The sequence below is a fragment of the Mchenga conophoros genome, linkage group LG14 (assembly GCF_057382185.1).
Source record: "Mchenga conophoros isolate Kocher_MC1m ecotype Shallow Benthic linkage group LG14, M_conophoros_male_GT1.1, whole genome shotgun sequence".
Classification (NCBI taxonomy): Eukaryota; Metazoa; Chordata; class Actinopteri; order Cichliformes; family Cichlidae; genus Mchenga; species Mchenga conophoros.
The window spans coordinates 38,835,955-38,855,564 of NC_140539.1; the positions used below are offsets into that span (position 1 = coordinate 38,835,955).

The 19,610-nt window shown below is 39.7% G+C and overlaps 1 protein-coding gene across 1 annotated transcript; it reads right to left on the reverse strand.

The window, feature by feature from the left end:
- Nucleotides 1–150: 150 nt before the first annotated feature.
- LOC146560367 (NACHT, LRR and PYD domains-containing protein 3-like) lies at nt 151–18,135 on the reverse strand. The gene is made up of 15 exons (XM_085244443.1): nt 17,928–18,135; nt 17,779–17,800; nt 17,595–17,681; nt 16,972–17,091; nt 16,769–16,882; nt 16,337–16,415; nt 15,961–16,189; nt 11,724–13,530; nt 10,787–10,960; nt 10,399–10,572; nt 6,976–7,149; nt 6,596–6,763; nt 4,760–4,933; nt 3,964–4,010; nt 151–2,449 (listed from the first exon to the last, which is right to left on the reverse strand). The coding sequence occupies exons 1-15, from the start codon at nt 17,950–17,952 to the stop codon at nt 1,866–1,868; spliced, it is 3,978 nt and encodes a 1,325-aa protein (XP_085100569.1). The 5' UTR covers nt 17,953–18,135; the 3' UTR covers nt 151–1,865.
- Nucleotides 18,136–19,610: the final 1,475 nt, after the last annotated feature.

The following is a 19,610-nucleotide window of genomic DNA, read 5'->3' on the forward strand; positions in this document are numbered from 1 at the left end:
GGATGGATAGATCTATTGGTGTTTATCATTCATGTACAGTTTCCTTTGTATATGACAGATATTCAAAGTGTTCTTAAGCCATTATGACTTTCGCTCCCCCCCATCCATTCGATTGTTTTCATTATCATCTTGAGCTTTACATTTCTGCCTCAAACAGCAAATCTTGCTACTGTGGGTCTGTTATCCATGGTTTAATGCAAAACATGCCACTGCAGTGATTAGAAGTGGAAAATTACATTGAATCAAAGCCTACAATCACAATCAGAATTATTATGTAATGTACATTAAAAGCATACATATATTTTACACAACTCTGCACCACCCACACATTAATAGTCCTAACTATGTAAAACAAAAATAAGGAAAAAAATATAAAAGTTGTGGGAGAAGCAAACTGACAAATCCATGTCTATGATTAAATATAGTGGCACCTAGAAATAAATGAGGGGTCTCATAAATGACTTAAAGGGTTAAAACATGTCCACGCTTTACTAAATGCACCAATACTCCAAAAATGACTGCACAATCCAAAGTTTTACTTAATGCCCTCACAGATGTTCACCTTTTTAAAATGAAATCCTATTTAAAGGAAAGAAAATCCAATACTTTTCCAAATTATCCACAAATGTTTTTAATTAAAAAACAAAACACAAAAAACAATTGTAATTTTCAAAATGACAAACGTTTGTCTCAATGTTTCCTTTTTTTCATTAATTAAAAATGTAAATGGCACCAAATGAGGATGTGGTGCTAATATTGCTGCTTTACCAGGTGTAACAATTAAGTTTAACATCCAGGCATCCATGAAAACAGGATTTATTACATTTAACAGAGTTAGAAGTTAGCAGGAAGTTAGCAGGAAGTTAGCTCGCTAGTTTCCACCTAAATATGATATAGCATGTTCTGACTGAGAGATTACGGAAACAAATTCAAACGTACAGCTCTGCTATCACTTCCAACACAAAGACAGAAAACTAAACAGCAAGGCAAGGCAAGGCAAGGCAAGTTTATTTGTATAGCACAATTCAACAACAAGGTGATTCAAAGTGCAGCCGTGACGTTTGTAGGGTTACTGAAGTTGGGCTAGCTGCTATATAATGATGTGCTACGTGATTGCTAGCTACACAGCTATGTTAGCATAATAAACACAGTGAAGCTGGAGGATGAACGCTAACTTTTTTCCACTTGATAAAAGCTAACGTGAGGGTTCCCGATGGTTAGAGACAAATGCAATCGCATGGCAGGATGCTGTAAACGGACCAAACTTCAGTCAGGAGAACAACTGAGATAATCCATCCACAATACGAGGTTAGTCATTCATATACTGCAACAAGATGGGAATAGAACAGCTGCCTGAGAATTCAACATTAATGAATCAATGGTACAGAAGTGGAGGAAGCAAGAAGAATGATTTGACTTTTTTTGGACAACAGATGGAAATTAGCCTTTGGCTATAATCTGGTATGTTTGCATTCATGTAATTTCTTTTTTTTTTTTCATTAACATGCACTGTCCCAAGTAAATTTATAAATAAAGAGTAAAGTTTGACTTATCTGACCGTTTTGTTTCGCTTAATGCGCCTTATAATCCGGTGCACCTTATGGTCCGAAAATACTCATGCAAAGCTAGTATAGTGGAGTCCAAGTATAAAAATATGGAACTGGATATGAGCAGACTAGATCCTCCTTTAAACCTAAAAATGTGCCAACAATCTTATTTTGTTGCTTTTACTTAGCCAAGACTCTTGCATGGCTGGTAGTGTTTACATGGCATAATTTACTGGAAATTCTGCTCCCTTTTACCTTAACATATGTACAAAGTTCAATCAATAGATAGATTAAACTACAGTTTTCATAAACAGTTGGTTACTCCCATTCCTGCAGGTCACACAAAGCTGCTGAGCACTTGTGCATTTCAACTGTAAACCAGAACCAAAGTGCAGGGTAGAGGGGATCAGTGAACTTGCAGTGAAAGGTGTGGAGGTGGATCCGAGTGTCAGTGGAGACATCAAAGAAGGACAGAATGCCAGCTGGCCAGTCCATGTACACTCCAATTCTAAAGCAAGAGCCTTTATTGCTGGGGCGAAATGGTATCTCTTTTTGACTATAATTGTGCCACACGGAGTAATTATCCCTATGGCAGAGTAGTATCCAGGACCTCTCATTTCCCCCAAGCCAGTAGGATTTATCCTCACCTTTCCTCTGGATGCCCTTGTAAGTCACACCTATGGAAACAATCCCTCTCCACTTTACCTCCCAGTAACAACGTCCAGTGAGACCTTCTGTACATAGTGCCTGTTCCCAGTTATAAAATATATCTGGAGTGAAAGGCAGGAATTCCCATCGTGACTGTAAAACTGGCTGTTTTGACCCCAACACAGTCTTCTTGTCTGGCTTCAGAGCAAGGTTCTTGTGGACTGTATTATTGTCCAGTGTGAGACAGCAGGCATCTGATTGAAGAAAAGATTACAAACTGATAAAACAAGGAGCTTTAACAAAATTTAGTTAATCACACTTGCTACAAAAAGCTATTTTTCTAACTGCAGTGATTTTGAGCACAGCGAGCAGCCAACAACATAGACACTGTGGCTGATGATATAGAATCAGCCTATTTTATACAAGAAACATTTCTCTCCTTTCCCAAATGTGGGCTAATAACAGTCTTTTAAAGCCATTAGTTGTAATTAGAATGACCCAACTGCTGCATTTTGTTCTGTTTAATATCCAACTTGTTTGTTGTGAGTCTTGCAGAGGGCTGAGTTCACTAACTTAAGTTTTCAATGATTTTTATCTTGAGGATAACAACTGTAGCGCTTGCAAGCCAAATTAGCCTGATTACTAGCAGCAGGTTTAAAAAGAAAAGCTGATGCACAACATGCACAGCTCATGTTTCTCTGTATTTTGCAGGTATGGAGATATTTTTGTGTTCTGGAAATATGAGTTTTGTTATTTGCTTGTGTGCTGTTAAATTAGCACTTGCTAATATGATTTTAGTGAATTTGAGATTAAGGGTTGAATTGTGAATTTTTGTTACATTTGTTATATTTTAAAGCACCAAAACCTTCAATCCGGGTTGTCAATTTTTTGTTTTGTTTTACTGCTTAACTTTTTATTTATTATTTTTCCTCAGTTGGGTTTTTGGTGATTTTTTTTAGTGATACATTACTTTATGTTATTTATTTAGCCCTTTTGTTGACCATTGAAAGTTTGACTTGATATTTTAAATGATTACTTTTTTGCATTACATTACTGTATGTGCTCTAAAGCTATAAAATGAGAGGCACAGCACAACATTTTGGTCGGAGAGTGACGAAACCTGCAGCTTCAGAATCTGTGAGATTGTTGGCTTTCAGCACCAACGGTGTGGCCGCATACGTGCCATCAGGTGAACAAGTCATGCTTTGTGTTTACATTGTTTTCCTTTTACCTGCTCTTTCATTGTTACCGTTCTAGCTGTTTGGTGGTTGTTGAAATCATTTTGTGAACTTTGAGCTGAGATTCTGGTGTTTCTGGCAAAATACATTTATATTTAAAAATCGATTTCTGGATTTAATGAATCGATATCACGTTATTCTAACTAAAATTAATTTAAATCAGGACATCGATTTTTTTAAAGGCACCCTTAGATAGAACATGATCTACTGACTACGTTCCTCTGTAATCCCATCATCATGGCGAATGAGGGTGCTGTCTGGGTTACTTTCTACAGTAAAAGCTAACATGTAAGCAGTTAAACCGCTGTAACTTACAAGCTTAGCTTCATCAAATCAAGGCAGCTTTGTTTTCATGACACTGATACTCAGGTATAAAGTATGCACATTTGTACAATATGCCTATTCTCTCAGTCATTACCAACAACATGCTTGTAACAATATATTACAAAGATAAGGTTTGACCAAATAATGACACTTTGAGCAGGAAACTTTCCAATTAAAAAAAAGGTTTTCACTAATTAATTACTTACACTTTCTAAGATCTGTTTTTAACCTCTGTGCTCCATTGTGGTCCAGCCTGAGATAAAAAAAAAAAAAAGCAAACAATATCAGACCAACATGCTTCCATCCATCCATTCTCTTCCACTTATCCTTATCAGGGTCATGTGGGGGTTTTAGTCTGTCCCATATGGAAAAGGAATCTGACGCAGGGCCAACACAGAGAGACAGACAACCATTCGCGCTCACATTCGCATCTATGGGCGATTTAGAGTTACCAATTAATCAAACTCCACTAATTGCATGTCTTTGGACTGTGGGAGAGAGTCACACAATCCAAAGAGTACCCAAACAGAACCCACACAGACACGGAGAGAACATGCAAACACAGAAAGGGACCAGCCAATGGTGGAGTACAAACCCAGGACCTTCTTGCTGTGAGGCAACAGTGCTTTTCTAAACCACAAGCAACTACAGAAACAAGCTGTTAGCAAATAAATGCAGTATTGATTAATCAACAGCGTTAAATCTACAGGAATATAAATTAGCATCAGGTTGATCATCAAAACAACTAACAGATAAAACTGGTTATCATGGATGCACCACTGCTTCAACATGTGAAAAATGCAAATTTTCATTTCATTTCATTAATAAGCACAATGAACCATAAAGACATAACTATTTTCGACTGGTGGGAATGGCAGCCTCAGTGTTTTTCAATTTTTCTTCTATGGGATGAACCATGAATTTGTCTGGTTTCACAGTTATCAAAAATTCTTTCCTGGTGCTTCTTTATATATCTCTGGATTAAAGCAAGGCTCTCCATACCTGAGTGTTTCCAGTCTGCATTGGGGATCCTCCAGTTTAGCAGTAAGAAGCATTGCGCCAAAGTCACCAAGATGATTGTAGTTCAGGTCCAGTTCTTGCAGATGGATGGGGTTGGATGTCAGGGCTGAGGCCAAAGAAGGACATCCTTTTTCTGTTATCTGACAGCCCGACAGACTGTAAACGCACACACAAAGGGAAAATGTTATGTTATACTGTATTTGGCAAAAAGGACACAAAAAAGGCCCCAACATGTTGCACTGATTTCCCATAATTGCCTACTGTTTAGATGTCTGAATTCCTGATTTTCTTTATCTCCTATGCCTTACTTTTACGGTGCATTCCAATTGTCTGTTTTGGTTAGCAAGGTTCCTAACTGATAGACGTCACCCAGAAGTATCTGGATGGCAGATGTTCCAAATACTAATTAAAGGAGCTTCATTGTTTCCTTCAGCATAGTATATACTGGGACCAGCCTTTATGAAAAGAGCTGACCATCCAACCATTTATGAAAAAAATCAAGATAATAAACAAAGTGGTGCAAAGTGTGCATGTTAATTGTAACCACTTTTTCATTTCATAAGCTGCTGATATAGTTTTTAACAACACAGCTGAACCCTGAACACATCTGGAATAAAAACTACTTCTCATCGAGTTGTTGCCTGGCGTGAATAGAAAAGATTTTTACAACTCTAGACCATGATACCCTGCCCAGGATAGTGTTACTGTGACAGGGGCCTAGGTCTCAGGTCCAACTTATTCCAAAATGATCAGTTTTGCAATTATGCCATCAGATCTATGGCTGTTTGCCTTGGACACTCAGGTGAAGGGAAGATTTGAATTTTAGCATTCACCAGCTGGTGGTAATCATTTGATAGGGATCGGGTGGCAGGGGAAGATGCTCAGTAGGCTTGGCACTTGGCAGAGGACATGGTTATGGAGATCTTTAATTTCTACCTCAGGTAGAACTTTGACAGCATTCCAGTGGAGCCTGGGGATGCTGAGCTCAAATGAACTATGTTCGATATCTCCTCTGCAGAGAGACCTTGCCATAAGAGGCTGTATGGTGGTTGGTGCGTGTTACAGCAATCACCAAACTAAATTATCCAACTTGACAGTAAAAATGAACATGTTGAAACCCTGGTACAAAAACAAACAAGCAAACAAAAAATACTGTACAAGGAGTACATTTTTTTCACTTGGAATACTGATAAGGGTTCATGTTAGGGGTGTGGCTAAATTACCTGCCACCTGCCAAAATAAATAAATAAAATACAGTTAGTTATGGTCAAAACATTAACATGGGGCCTTCAAAATACTGAGTTGAAAACAGCTATGTACATTTTTATATAAAGTCAGTATTTGTAAATGCAAAGTTCTAAATTTGTCAGATTAAACACTGAAAAAAATTATAATTTATGCTTTGATTGAAGTACTATAAACTTTAGTAGATCCCAGACAGTAAATTGTTTTCTTGTTACAGAATGTTATGGCCACCACCATTAATGAGGAAAGTGTCATGGTACTGTATTCAGCCAGGCTTTACTTTCAGTCGGGTGTCAGTGGAAATAAAGGTCAGATCTGGTACTCTGTTGGTTTGGGAGTAAGTCAAGTACCTAAGTGAATACTTTCAAGTTATTCAAGTTTATAGATTTAAGAGTAAGACTGACAGACTACTATAGAATGAGGTGGATGAGTACCACGTCAATACTGATGAAGACAGATTTTGAAGACCTAGTTCAGGCAATCCACCAGTTTCAGCCAGCTAAAAACAAAACAAAACAAAAAAAAGTCTAATACTAAGAACACAGCCAAGGTGTTCAGTTTAAGAGATCTGACCTGAGTGCCTTCAGTTTACAGTAAGGATTTCGTAGTCCAGCAGAGAGCATCACCACTCCTGAATCCAGCAGGTCATTGCTACTTAAATCAAGAACTGTCAGATGACAGACTCTGACAGCTGAAGCCAGATATCCACAGCTCTTCTCTGACAGACCACAGTAGCTAAGGCTGAAAAAAAGCACATTTGATATATTATTGTGAGTCTTTGCCTTAAAATACAAAGTGTTTTAAGGTACTGCTGTTGTGATTAGGCACTATATAAACTGAATTCAACTGAACTGAGAATTCTAACAGATAATATTGAACAAATGAAAACTGGAGACATTACAAATGAGAGAGCAATCAACAGGCCTATGCAATATTGCAGTTACCCCACTGACCTGAGAGTTTTTAGTCTACAGTATGGACTCTGTAAGCCAACACAGAGTTGCTTGACTCCTGAATCTTGCAGACAGTTGAAACTCATGTCCAGCTCTGTCAGCCTGGAGGACTGAAAGTTGAGCACTGAAGTCAAAATGCCACAGCTTACTGTTGATAGATCACAGGCAACCAACCTGAATGTTTAAAAGAGAAGGAAGAAAACCCCCCAATATTATATATGTTAATATAAAATCATTTTCCTTTCAGCTGCTCCATTCAAAGGTCACCACAGCAGATGAGCTCCATCTACCTCACCTCATCCCAACATGATCCCCTGTCATACCATCCCTCTGCATGTTCTCCTTTACTACAACCATGAATTTTACTGTGGTCTTCATCTTTTCCTCTTTCCTTCCTCTTTTTCCCCCCACTATATCCACTATCCCTCCTCTGTACATGTCCAAACCATCTCTCTCATGGCTCCCAGCTCAGGTGTCACTGTGATATATTCATTTTCATTAGTGTTCTGACAGGACAAGCAAAGCAAGCAATACTTACTCCTACTCCATTTCTCCTCCCATCTACACCATGGCACAACAACTCCTGGCCTTGCTTCCCTTCCAAATGGTCTCCTGCACACATAATAAATTATGCCGGATGCCCTTCCTGGCACAAGCCTCCCCATTAATCAGAGTAGTCTGTTATAGTCTTATCTCTATGTTTAGGTTGTGAGTGCCTATTTTATTTTGGTAGCGGTTTGTCCATGTCATGTTGCCAGTTCCCCTATTCCCCAGTCTTGTTACCCTTAATTAGTTTCAGGTGTTCCTTGTTCCCAACCTGTTTCCCTAAGTGTCCCCTAGTATAGATTTTCTGTGTTTTCCATTTATCCTTTAATGCTGTTGTCCTTGCCTTCCTGTTTCCCCATGTGTGTTGCTTTGCCTGGAGATTTTTATTTTGTATCTTGGACTGGTAAATGAACTGATTCTTATATAGCGCTTTTCTACTCAAAGCACTGTATACAACATGCCTCATTCACCCCAGCACTTCTAAACTCAAGTGCAAACTAATAAACATTCACACTCCAATGAACACATCAGAGAGCAACTTGGGGTTAGTATCGTGCCCAAGGATATTTGGCATGCAGACTAGGGAAGCCAAGAATCAAACCACCAACCTTCTAATCAGTAGCTGATCTGCTCTACCACCTGAGCCACAGCAACCCGTTCTCACTCCCAAAGCGTAACATTTTACGCTAGGTGACAAATCGTCACCATATTACGTTTTCGGCTACCCACCACGTTCCTAAATGACGACCTCGGAAAAAGAGGAAATATGAGAACCGTCTGGACTGAACCTACACATGTTCGCTCTTTTTCTTCAAATCGCTTAGAAACACGCTATTTAACATCATTAAAGTCCTGGTTAAGGTCAGGAATAAGGTTATGGTCAGGGCTAGGGATAAGGTTAGGTTTAGGGCTGGAATACAGGGCTGGAACGTCTACTACCGCGGGAGCGTCATTGCACTGGATTCCAGCCATAACCCGCCGCGTACCATAAGAACGCCGAAGGTCTCCTTTCGCGTTCCTCAGGAACGCCGCGGGACGTGACAAAACGTCGACATGTTACGCCTCGGGAGTGAGAACGCTCTGGCCACAGCCACCGGTCTCTGGTATCTTGGACATTGTTTAATTTCTTTTTTTTTTTTTCAGCCAAAATAAGTGGTTCACTTATGGTTTTGTACTTGGTCTTAGCTTCCAGGAATTGAGACCATAAACTCTTCACAAAGTGTTCGCTGAAGCGAGAAAGTGAGCAGTGGGAGCATTTTCTATTTTCTATAGTTCTTAATATATCTACTTCCCCTCCAGCATGTTTTGAGCCCCTTTGAGGACATTTGCTACCACTGCTACGCAGATGATATCCAGTTATTCATTTCTTTTAAGTCTCAAGATGTTTCTAAGCTACAGATTTTTAATGAGTGCTTAGATTCCAGGAAAGACTGAAGTCCTTGCATGCCCCTGATAGACACGTACCTAAGATAATGAATGCTCTTGGTCCCCTTGCAACATTTCTGAAATTGTCTAACAGGAACCTAGGGGTAATCTTTGACCTCACTTGGATGTTCATGTCAAATCTTTGGTTCGGTCCTGCTTTTATCACTTAAGAAACATTTCTAAACTAAGCCCTATTGTATCTCACACTGAACTGGAGATTATCATTCATGCTTTCATTTTATCAAGACTGGACTACTGTAATTCACTGTTTACATGTTTAAACAAAAACTCCTTGGAGCATCTACAGATTGTTCAAAATGCCGCAGCAAGACTTGTGACCAAAACATCTAAGTATTTACATCTGACACCATTGCTAATACAGCTGCACTGGCTCCCCATTGAATTTAGAGTCCACTTCAAGATTCTGGTACTGACTTATAGAGCTCTTCATGGTCAAGCACCTGCCTACATCATTGAACTTCTACAGCCTCATGTTCCTAGCAGGTCTCTTAGGTCATGTAATCATGGTCTACTTGTCATTCATCATACAAGGCTGAGAACTAAGGGAGACTGTGGAACTCTCTCCCACTGAGCTTAAAATCTCTGGACTCAGTAGCTTCTAAATAACTAAAAACACATGTTGTCTGTTTTGTTTTATACTTTGTTATCCCTGTGTGAAGCACTTTGTGATCTTTTATCTTTAAAGGTGCCATATAAATAAAGTTTTACTTGCTTTTTTTAAACTTACTTTCTCAGACTTCTCTTTTTTTTTATATCAGAGAAGTTGCTCCCTGCTGGCTGTTTGAAAGAATCATATCTTTTATATGTGCTTTGCCTAACACAACCATTAAACATTTATCATGCTGGTATTTTCTTAATAATGTTTTCTTAAGTATCTACTAGTCTAAACAGTCTTGGCAGATGGCCCTGACCACCACCCAATCCACAGTGCAACAAACCACTATACCATATCTTGGGGATATGGCTAAGAGCTTTGGTTGATCACAGACCTCATTCTTTTAGGTCATTCAGGTTGAGTTCAGAGGACAGCCTAGAGTCTTCTAAACTTAAAGAAGACATTTGAGGGGGAGCATGGAAGGAAACCCTGGTGCAGACCCAGAACACACTAGGGAGATTATGTTTCTTGGCTGGCTTGAGCTGGAGGAGGTGAGCTCTGGGTATCTCTGCTTATTCTGTTGTGTCTATGACAGATGCATGGATATTTTTTCATTATGCTGAAACAATGGGCAGAGTTACATGTTCATAATTTAATTTTCTCAAGTAATGCCCACTGTCAAGCTGCAGGAATATATGTATGTATTTCCCAATGATGGCATACGCCTTTTAACATATTTTTGTATATATGGCTGTGGCATGAACTACCATATTCATGATAAACTTTCTTTATAACCTAGACAGTAATATGACTAAAACTTTCTTCATTAATCAAACCTGAGAACTTCGAGTTTACACTGTAGACTGCCCAAGCCAACAGAAAGCAGCTTCACTCCAGAATCCTCCAGCTTGTTATAATTCAGGGACAGGTTTATCAGACTGGAGGACTGGGTGCTGAGGACTGATGAGAGATCCTCGCAGCATGCCTCTGTGAGACTGGTTTGTTCCAACCTAAATGTTAAAAGAAACACATTTGTTTTTATTTCAGACATTTCATAAGTTTATCCAAGATCTTTAGTGCCTTAATAAACTACATGTAGGTTGTAAACAGTTTTAAAACACCAAAATTAGAACTGCATAGAGTGCAAATTCATAACAAATGTATGTCTTCACATAACACAAAATCTTACAAGAAACACATAAGCACACGCAAACTTTATCAAACCTCAGAGTTTTCACTTGACAGTATGGACTCCGCAGTCCAGCACAGAGTGAAATCACCCCTGGATCTTGCAGGTTGTTGTTACTCAGGTTTAGCTTAGTCAAATTACATGACTGGGAGTTAAAAACTGTTGCCAAAAATGAACAGCTTTTCTCTGTCAGCTTACAGCCGCTCAGCCTGAAATAAGTACCAGTGGGGAAAAGACAGAAGTCATATAAGTAGATTCAAGTTTTATTTTGTCATTCATTAAAAAAAAACAAAAAACAAAACTCGCCTCTTTCCCTGCGGTGGCGGTCTTTATCCTTCAAACTCAGGCCCTCTACCAGAGGCCCGGGAGCTTGAGGGTCCTGTGCAGTATCTTAGTTGTTCCTAGGACTACGTTCTTCTGGACAGAGATCTCAGATGTTGTTTCTGGGATCTGCTGGAACCACTCGCCTTGCTTGGGGGTCATTGCACCAAGTGGCTGGCATCCAGAAATCCTACCAATGGCTGGACAGAGCTAGACTAAAAGACAGCACAGAGGCACTAATCATGGCAGCACAGTAACAAGCTCTAAGTACAAGATCCATAGAGGCTGGAGTCTACCACACCAGGCAAGACCCCAGGTGCAGGCTGTGTAAAGATGCCCCTGAGACAATCCAGCACATAACAGCAGGGCGCAAGATGCTAGCAGGCAGGGCATGCACGCCATAACTAATGGTGATGGCGTTCTATGTATGCCAATGGTGCAATGACCCCCAAGATAGCCGAGTGGCTCCAGCAGATCCCAGGAACAACATTCCAGATCTCTGTCCAGAAGAGAGCAGTCCTAGGAACAGCTAAGATACTGTGCAGGACCCTCAAGCTCCCAGGCCTCTGGCAGAGGACCCAAGCTTGAAGGACAAAGACTGCTCCGCAGGGGTGAGAGGGGAATTTTTTGTTATATATAACATCAACCTACAGAGCTGTGCTGGAGGTTTTGACCACTGGCAGCAGCCTTTGAAGAGCTTCCTCTGATGCAGAGTATTTCTTTAGGTCAAACACATCCAAATCTTCTTCTGATGACAGTAAGATGAAGATTAGTGCTGACCAATGAGCACGTGATAGTTGGTTTGAGGAGAGACTTCTTGACCTCAGTGATTGCTGAATTTCTTCCACTAGAGAACTGTCATGCAGTTCATTCAGACAGTGGAACAGATTGATGCTTCTCTCTGGAGAGATTTTTTTTCTGATTATTTTCTTGATGTACTGATTTGTTTTCTGGTTCACTTTTGAGCAACTTCCTTGCTGTGCTGGCATAGCAGAGCCTGCTAGGAGTGCCTGGTTGGTTTCCAGCGAGAGACCCAAGAGGAAGCGGAGGAAGAGATCTAGATGTCCATTCGGACTCTGCAAGGCTTTGTCCACAGCACTCTGGTAAAACTTTGCATATGTGTTGTCCTTGTTTAATAGTCCAGACCATTTGGATTTAGACTGTACATCAGACAGCAGATTGACCCCAGAATTGATGAAGGTCAGATGGACGTGAAGAGCAGCCAGAAACTCCTGAACGCTCAGATGGACAAAGCAGAACACCTTTTCCTGGTACAGTCCTCTCTCCTCTTTGAAGATCTGTGTGAAAACTCCTGAGTACACCGAGGCTGCTCTGATATCGATGCCACACTCTGTCAGGTCTGATTCATAGAAGATCAGGTTTCCTTTCTGAAGCTGGTCAAAAGCCAGTTTTCCCAGAGACTCTGTCATCTTTATGGTTTCTGGACTCCAGTGTGGATCTGTCTCAGCTCCTCCGTCATACTTTATGTTCTTTAGTTTTGCCTGAACTACCAAGAAGTGGATGTACATCTCAGTCAGGGTCTTGGGCAGCTGTCCTCCCTCTCTGGTTATCAGCACATCTTCCAGAACCGTAGCAGTGATCCAACAGAAGACTGGGATGTGGCACATGATGTGGAGGCTTCGTGATCTCTTGATGTTTTGGAGGACAATACTGCCCTGCATTTTATCTTTAAATCTCTTTTGAAAGTATGCTTCCTTCTGTGAATTAGTAAATCCTCTGACCTCTGTCAGCATGTGGACACATTCAGCAGGTATCTGATTGGCTGCTGCAGGTCGTGTGGTTATCCAGAGGCGAGCGGAGGGAAGGAGTTTACCACTGATAAGGTTAGTCAGCAGCACATCCAGTGAAGTTGACTTTGTTACATCACTCAATGTTTTATTGTGCTTGAAGTCCAGAGGAAGGCGGCACTCATCCAGACCATCAAAGATGAACACAACTTGGGGCTTGTCATAGTTGTAGGTTTCTCCTTTTGTTTCAGAAAAGAAGTGATGAAGAAGTTTCTTCAAGCTGAACTTTTTCTCTTTCAGCACATTCAGCTCTCTGAAAGTAAATGGAAATATAAACTGAATGTCCTGATTGGCTTTGTCTTCAGCCCAGTCAAGAGTGTATTTCTGTGTTAAGACTGTTTTCCCAATGCCTGCCACTCCCTTCGTCAGCACGATTCTGATTGGTTCATCTCTTATAGGTGAGAGTTTAAAGATGTCTTCACATCTGATTGTTGTTTCTATTTTGTCTCTTTTCCTAAATACTGCTTCAATTTGTCTGATCTCATGTTCATTATTAATCTTTCCAGTCTCTCCCTCTGTGATGTAGAGCTCTGTGTAGATCTCATTGAGGAGCGTTGGATTTCCAGCTTTAGCAACTCCCTCAAACACAACCTGGAACTTCTTCTTGAGATTACATTTGAGTTTCCGCTGGCAGTTGATGGTGTAGGTTTCTGAATCAACAATCAACAGAAATAATAATGAGTGTTTTTGCCAAAATTTGTATAAACCCATTTTTAAAAAATATTGAATGTCAAGTAAAATGTAAATAAGAACAGAATGTAAATGTAAAGGTGAATTAGCAAGTCATTTAAATACAAGAACACATGTTTAACCCATAAGGACAAACGGGGACAGAGGTGTCACTGGGGGTTCTTATGGGAAAATGAGGTAAGTTTCTGTTAAAGTTTCAGAATTGAATCCCCCATAGTTTTCCTGACTGTAAAAATGGGTCTGGGCTTTTATTTGTTAATATGATTTTGAATTGCTTAAATTCTCTGATCTGCATTACAGCCATCATTTATATTCATTATATATTTGTGCACAAGGCATGGATAACTAACACCATAAATACTTACAGATTTATAATAATTCTACTGCTATCCAGACTTTTCCGTAAATCGTGGTTATTTAAGCAAGATAATGACATTTTGCATTTATTCCAACTGCATGGATCCATAGTAAAAGACACTAAAATACTTCATATAAACATGTAAACAATATTCAAGTCAGTGTTTATGCTTGACATTTCATTATGCAAGTTATTAAAAGCCTAGAAGAGGTAGAAGAACACTTCTCCAACTCCAACCCCCAACGCATGTGGCAAGGACTCCAGACCATTACAGACTACAGGACCACCAAACACTCCCGCGCATCCTCTGATGTCTCCTTCCTCAATGAGCTCAACAACTTTTATGCTCGTTTTAAGCGAGGGAACCCCACAACTACGACCAAAGCAGACGTGACGCCAGACCACCACCCACTGACTCTTTCCCCCACCGATCTAGGAGCGGTGCTGAGCAGGATTAATGTCCAAAAGGCTGCAGGTCCTGATGGCATCCCCGGGCGTGTTCTCAGAGCGTGTTCTGGGGAGCTTGCAGGAGTGCTGACACACATATTCAATCTGTCCTTGGCCCACGCTGTGGTACCGGTCTGCTTCAAATCCACCTCCATTGTCCCGATACCCAAAACTCCAACCCATCTAGCCTCAATGATTACCGCCCAGTAGCACTCACCCCCATCATCACTAAGTGCTTAGAGCAGCTGGTCCTAGCACACTTCAAATCCTGTCTCCCCCCCACCCTGGACCCCCACCAATTCGCATACCGTCAGAACAGGAGCACAGAGGATGCAGTCTCCATCGCACTGCACTCTGTCCTCTCACACCTGGACAACAACAACACCTACACCAGAATGCTGTTTATAGACTTCAGTTCAGCATTCAATACAATCCTCCCCTCACAACTCATCAGGAAACTGACAGACCTGGGCATCAGTTTTGAGCAGCTTCAAGTTCCTGGGAGTCCACATCTCCGAGGATCTCATCTGGACGACCAACTGCTCCAAGCTGGTCAAGAAGGCTCACCAGCGCCTCTTCTTCTTGAGGACTCTGAGGAAGAACCACCTGTCCTCAGACATCCTGGTGAACTTCTATCGCTGCACCATCGAGAGCATCCTGACCAACTGTATAACAGTCTGGTACGGGAACTGCTCTGCCTCGGACCGGAAGGCATCGCAGAGGGTCGTGAAAACTGCCCAGCGCATCGCCGGAGCACCACTTCCTGCCATAAATGACATCTACAGGAAGCGGTGTCTGAAAAGGGCTGGGAAAATCATCAAAGACCCCAGTCACCCATCACATGAACTCTTCACCCTCCTGCCCTCTGGGAGGCGCTACAGGAGCCTCCGGACTAAGACCACCAGGCACTGGAACAGCTTCTTCCCCACAGCTGTCAGACTCCTGAACTCTGCCTCCTGACATCTGACCCACGTTAACACATGGACTGAACATACACACAACTACTAGCACTTTATATAGCCTCTGTAAAAAGTAGCCACATATTTCACTTATCTTAACGGCACTACTGTATAATTCTGTACAAACAATCATTCTGTACAATATGATAATTATAATTCTACAACTGTTCACAACTGTTTATAACTTGCATATTTCTGTATAGTTTCATATTTATATCCTGTTCATAGCCTGTACAAAGCTTGTATACCCACTACAGCCTGTACATACTTATAGCATATTCATAACAGACCTTCATACCGTGTACATTGTAACATACCCATAATAGACCCATTTTTGTACCCTCATACCTATAACAGACCCATTTCTGTAATATATCTATATACCTATATTATTGCTCATATATATTTTGTAATATATCTATATCATGGCTAAAGCACTTCTGGATGGATGCAAACTGCATTTCGTTGCCTTGTACTTGTGACATGTGCCATGACAATAAAGTTGAATTCTATTCTATTCTATTTTAACAAAAAATATGTGCTTGTCAGAATACTAGTCTGGATGGTATCATTAGTATAACCTTTTGATATTTTTTCTCAACAACTGTTTCTCGGCGTTGTCTTACTGCTCTGAAGTGACTCAGCTAGTTCCTCCTGATTCATTCTTCTCAGAAAATGCAGCGTGATTTCAAGAAAAGCTGTTCTGCTGCTTCTCAACTGTTTTTTTTTCTTAATGTCTCCCATCTCCTCAACCTCACTCCCAGTCTCTAAATATTCAGAGTCATCTTGGCTCAAAATCCTCTGGATCCTCTTCAGTTCAGTCTTCACAAATCCTGCTATATTCTCCTCAAGTAACTGTATCGGAATGAACAGATAAGAATAGAACCACAATCAGTTGTATGACTTGTGAACACTAGTCTGAATAGCACTGCATGGATCATGAAAATGCAAGATATTTTAATTGATTTTAAAAGTGGTAAAAGGTTTTCAACAATCACATACTATAAATATGTAATCCATGTCCTTTGGAGTTTTATGACCACATGAGAAACTGTCAGATTCACACTTGTCCCCAAGATCTCTGCAAAGAAAAATATTATCCATAATGTGTTGTTATAGATTATGCACACACTGCCTATAGAAATAAAGCATTAAGTCATGCTTGCACTGATTATATTTCAAAGACCTCATCACAGATCTCATCATCTTAACTATCACCTGCATGCATAGAGACAATTCTAAAAAGGCTAACAAAGCTAGTGAAACTGCCAAAAGTGTGAAGAGAGAAGAGGAATTTAAAAAATAAAGATGGAAGTGACAGGAAATAAAATCAGGATGACATCTATGACAAACACTTTTCAATGTTCCCATGGCTTCTCTAATAACTATTAAACCAACCAAATCTAATCTTTTTTTCAGTTAGTCAAGTCTTACATGTTTTCTGAACCAGACTGTCCATCTTTGAATCTAAGAGGTTCAGACTTTGACCAGTTGCTCTTCATGGACACAGAGCTGGGATCAGAGCACTTTGCTTTCTCCTGATGACTACTGAGATCAAAAGAAAGAGCATCAGAAACTCAAAAAAATAAAAATCTAACAGTGCAAACTTTAACACTTATATCTCAACAACATCTCACGTCTTTCCTGAAGAAGATTGTCCATCTTTGAATCTAAGAGGTTCAGACTTTGACCAGTTGCTCTTCATGGAAACACAACTGGGTTGAGGTTGAGGAGACTTTGGACTCTCCTGATAGACCCTGAAATAATAAAAGAGAATGAATTAAAAGGATAGGATGTCAGTTGTTAGTCTGAGTAGACTTATCTGTGAAAGTGGTCCAGTATGTTTCCAAGGAATAGACCAAAATTGAATTAATTGAATTAGGGTAACAGAACAGAAAATCATCCTATGGTATGTTTTTATTTATTTATTTTTATTAAATTGTTTTTTGGGGAAGCATTTTAGCCTTTATTTGATATAAGAGCAGACAGACAGAAAAGTGACGACAGAGAGAAGGGGAGGACATGCAGCAAAGGACTATGTGAGATGTTATGGCCTGCGCACCGACTGAGCTAAACTGACTCCCAAGAATTTCTCCTAAAGGGTGTACTGCCAAATACACTTGCATAGCTGTTCAGGCATAAGGAGTTCTGTAAAAACCTCTGAATGTCACGGATGAGCAGACTTGGGAAACAGTCAGTGAAACAACAATAAGCCTTGGTGCCGCCTCAACAACAGAAAGCATAACTTTTCAGTCTTTACTTTTCATCTGCAGAGTTTTGTCCATCTTTAGGATGACTCTTTTCTGTGCAGCGAAATTCACCAACCTCAGGTCTCTGCTGCTGCAAACTTTAAGGAGAGCAAGAATATATATATTTTTTGTAGTTGTTTTCAATTTCATATGATGAGAAACGATGAAAACAGATGTTACTGTGATTTAAACTACCTTTTCCTGTTGGAGCATGCACCTAACATTAAAAAAAAAAAAGAAGTGAGAGAGTGAGTTGCTGCAAAATCAACACTGAAGCTGAAGATTGTTTTTAAAATGACAACAAATTATAAAAGAAAAATAAACATTTAATAATTAGGACTTACTTGGGTTATTCCTTTCAGGATCCATCACACCAGCAGATCATTGTATCCTACACACAGCTGCTTCAAAAGTGACTTTTACGATGATCTGACTGAATTATTAAAAGTTTATTAACACAGATAATAAAAAGTTAGATCCATAATTGCCAAAAACATAAAGCAGGAGAGACACTTCTCAGACAGCTCTCTTTCCTCCAAGCTGCTATCAAACTGTAACATAATGAAACCAGTTCAGCAAGTGCAAGTTGGGGCAAAGAACTGTGGCATTCAGAGGTTGACTCGAATGTAGCAAAAGAAAGAGAAAACTAGCAAGGTATAGAGTAGGTGTTTGGCTATGTTGTTCATAATCTTCAGATACCAGAGAAAAAGAATTACTCAAAGTAATAATCATTAATAAATTACAAACTATCGAAATGACTGGATGGTCTTGAATTGGTAATTTTGGCTTTATAGGAATAAGATTGTTTTAAATACAAGAAGAAGCTTAACAATAGTGCACACATATTGTTTTCTTTTCTAGTCCTTTGAGAAAATTATATTTCTTTACAGCCTAGTTTTATAAATGATGTGATCTGTTCTAATTAACCTCCAGTGGTAACAAGCTGCAGACATGGCTACATCACTACAAGTCTAAGCTGCCCTCTGATGGCAGCAGAGTGGAACTAAAGTGATGTGCAGGCATGTCTTTAGCTCTGTGTTTTGAATAGACCCAGAAGTGGTAAAAGATTTGTTTAGTAAAGGGCATCCGTATTCAGGCATCAGTTTTTCACTAGGTGAAGTAACACCTGAAACACTACTGTCTCTGTCTGATCAACTGACAATCATAATGCAATCTTATATTTGTTAATGTGTTCAAATGCAAATTTAGTTGACCCAGTGTTTAAAATAAATGGCTAAATAATGTGTTAAATGTCTAATCTTTACATCAAAAAATACATATTTGGATTCTTTGATTAGAACTGTATTCTTTTTACAACCAGGACAGGAGAGGGAAGAAGCAGAGAGAGGAAATGAGATGGAAGGTACAGTAGATTAATTGGACACCAAAAGAGCAGGAAAAGTGAAGAACACGTGAGCATCCAAAACACCAGACAGAGGTAATGCATTTTAAAAGGAGTCATAATTGCACAACAGAAGCAGAATCTATGAGACCAGAGCTGCAAAAAAAACCTGAACAATGTCAACATAAAATCTCACATGACTGCTTCATCAGCAATGTGATTTTAATACTTAAAATCTTCTACTTAAATACTTAAATCAAATGTAGTAAATAACTTTTAAAAGGTGCTGTTACTGAGCAAAAATCCAAAAGATTTCAGGGCTGGGCTAATTTCCCAATGTTTCAAGTTCCTAGCAACAGCCCTGACGTGTACGCACAAACACACACATCTTATGTTGAACGTTGATTTTGACTTTAGTTATCTATAGTCTGTGTTTCTGTTCCACACAGACACTCTGCTTCAACTCTATAAATCAGGAATGTCAAAGTCATTCAAAGTCATCTTACATATAGAACACTTTGATATTAAGTGGGTCCACCAAGTGAATTTTGAGTATAAAGAAATTTTACTACACCTTTAATCCCTGAGATATCTTAATATAAGATAAAGAAGTGTAATTTCAATAGTACATTATGTTTTTCTGTGCAAAATTACAGGAAAAGTTCTGGTAGCTCAGTGCCCACTG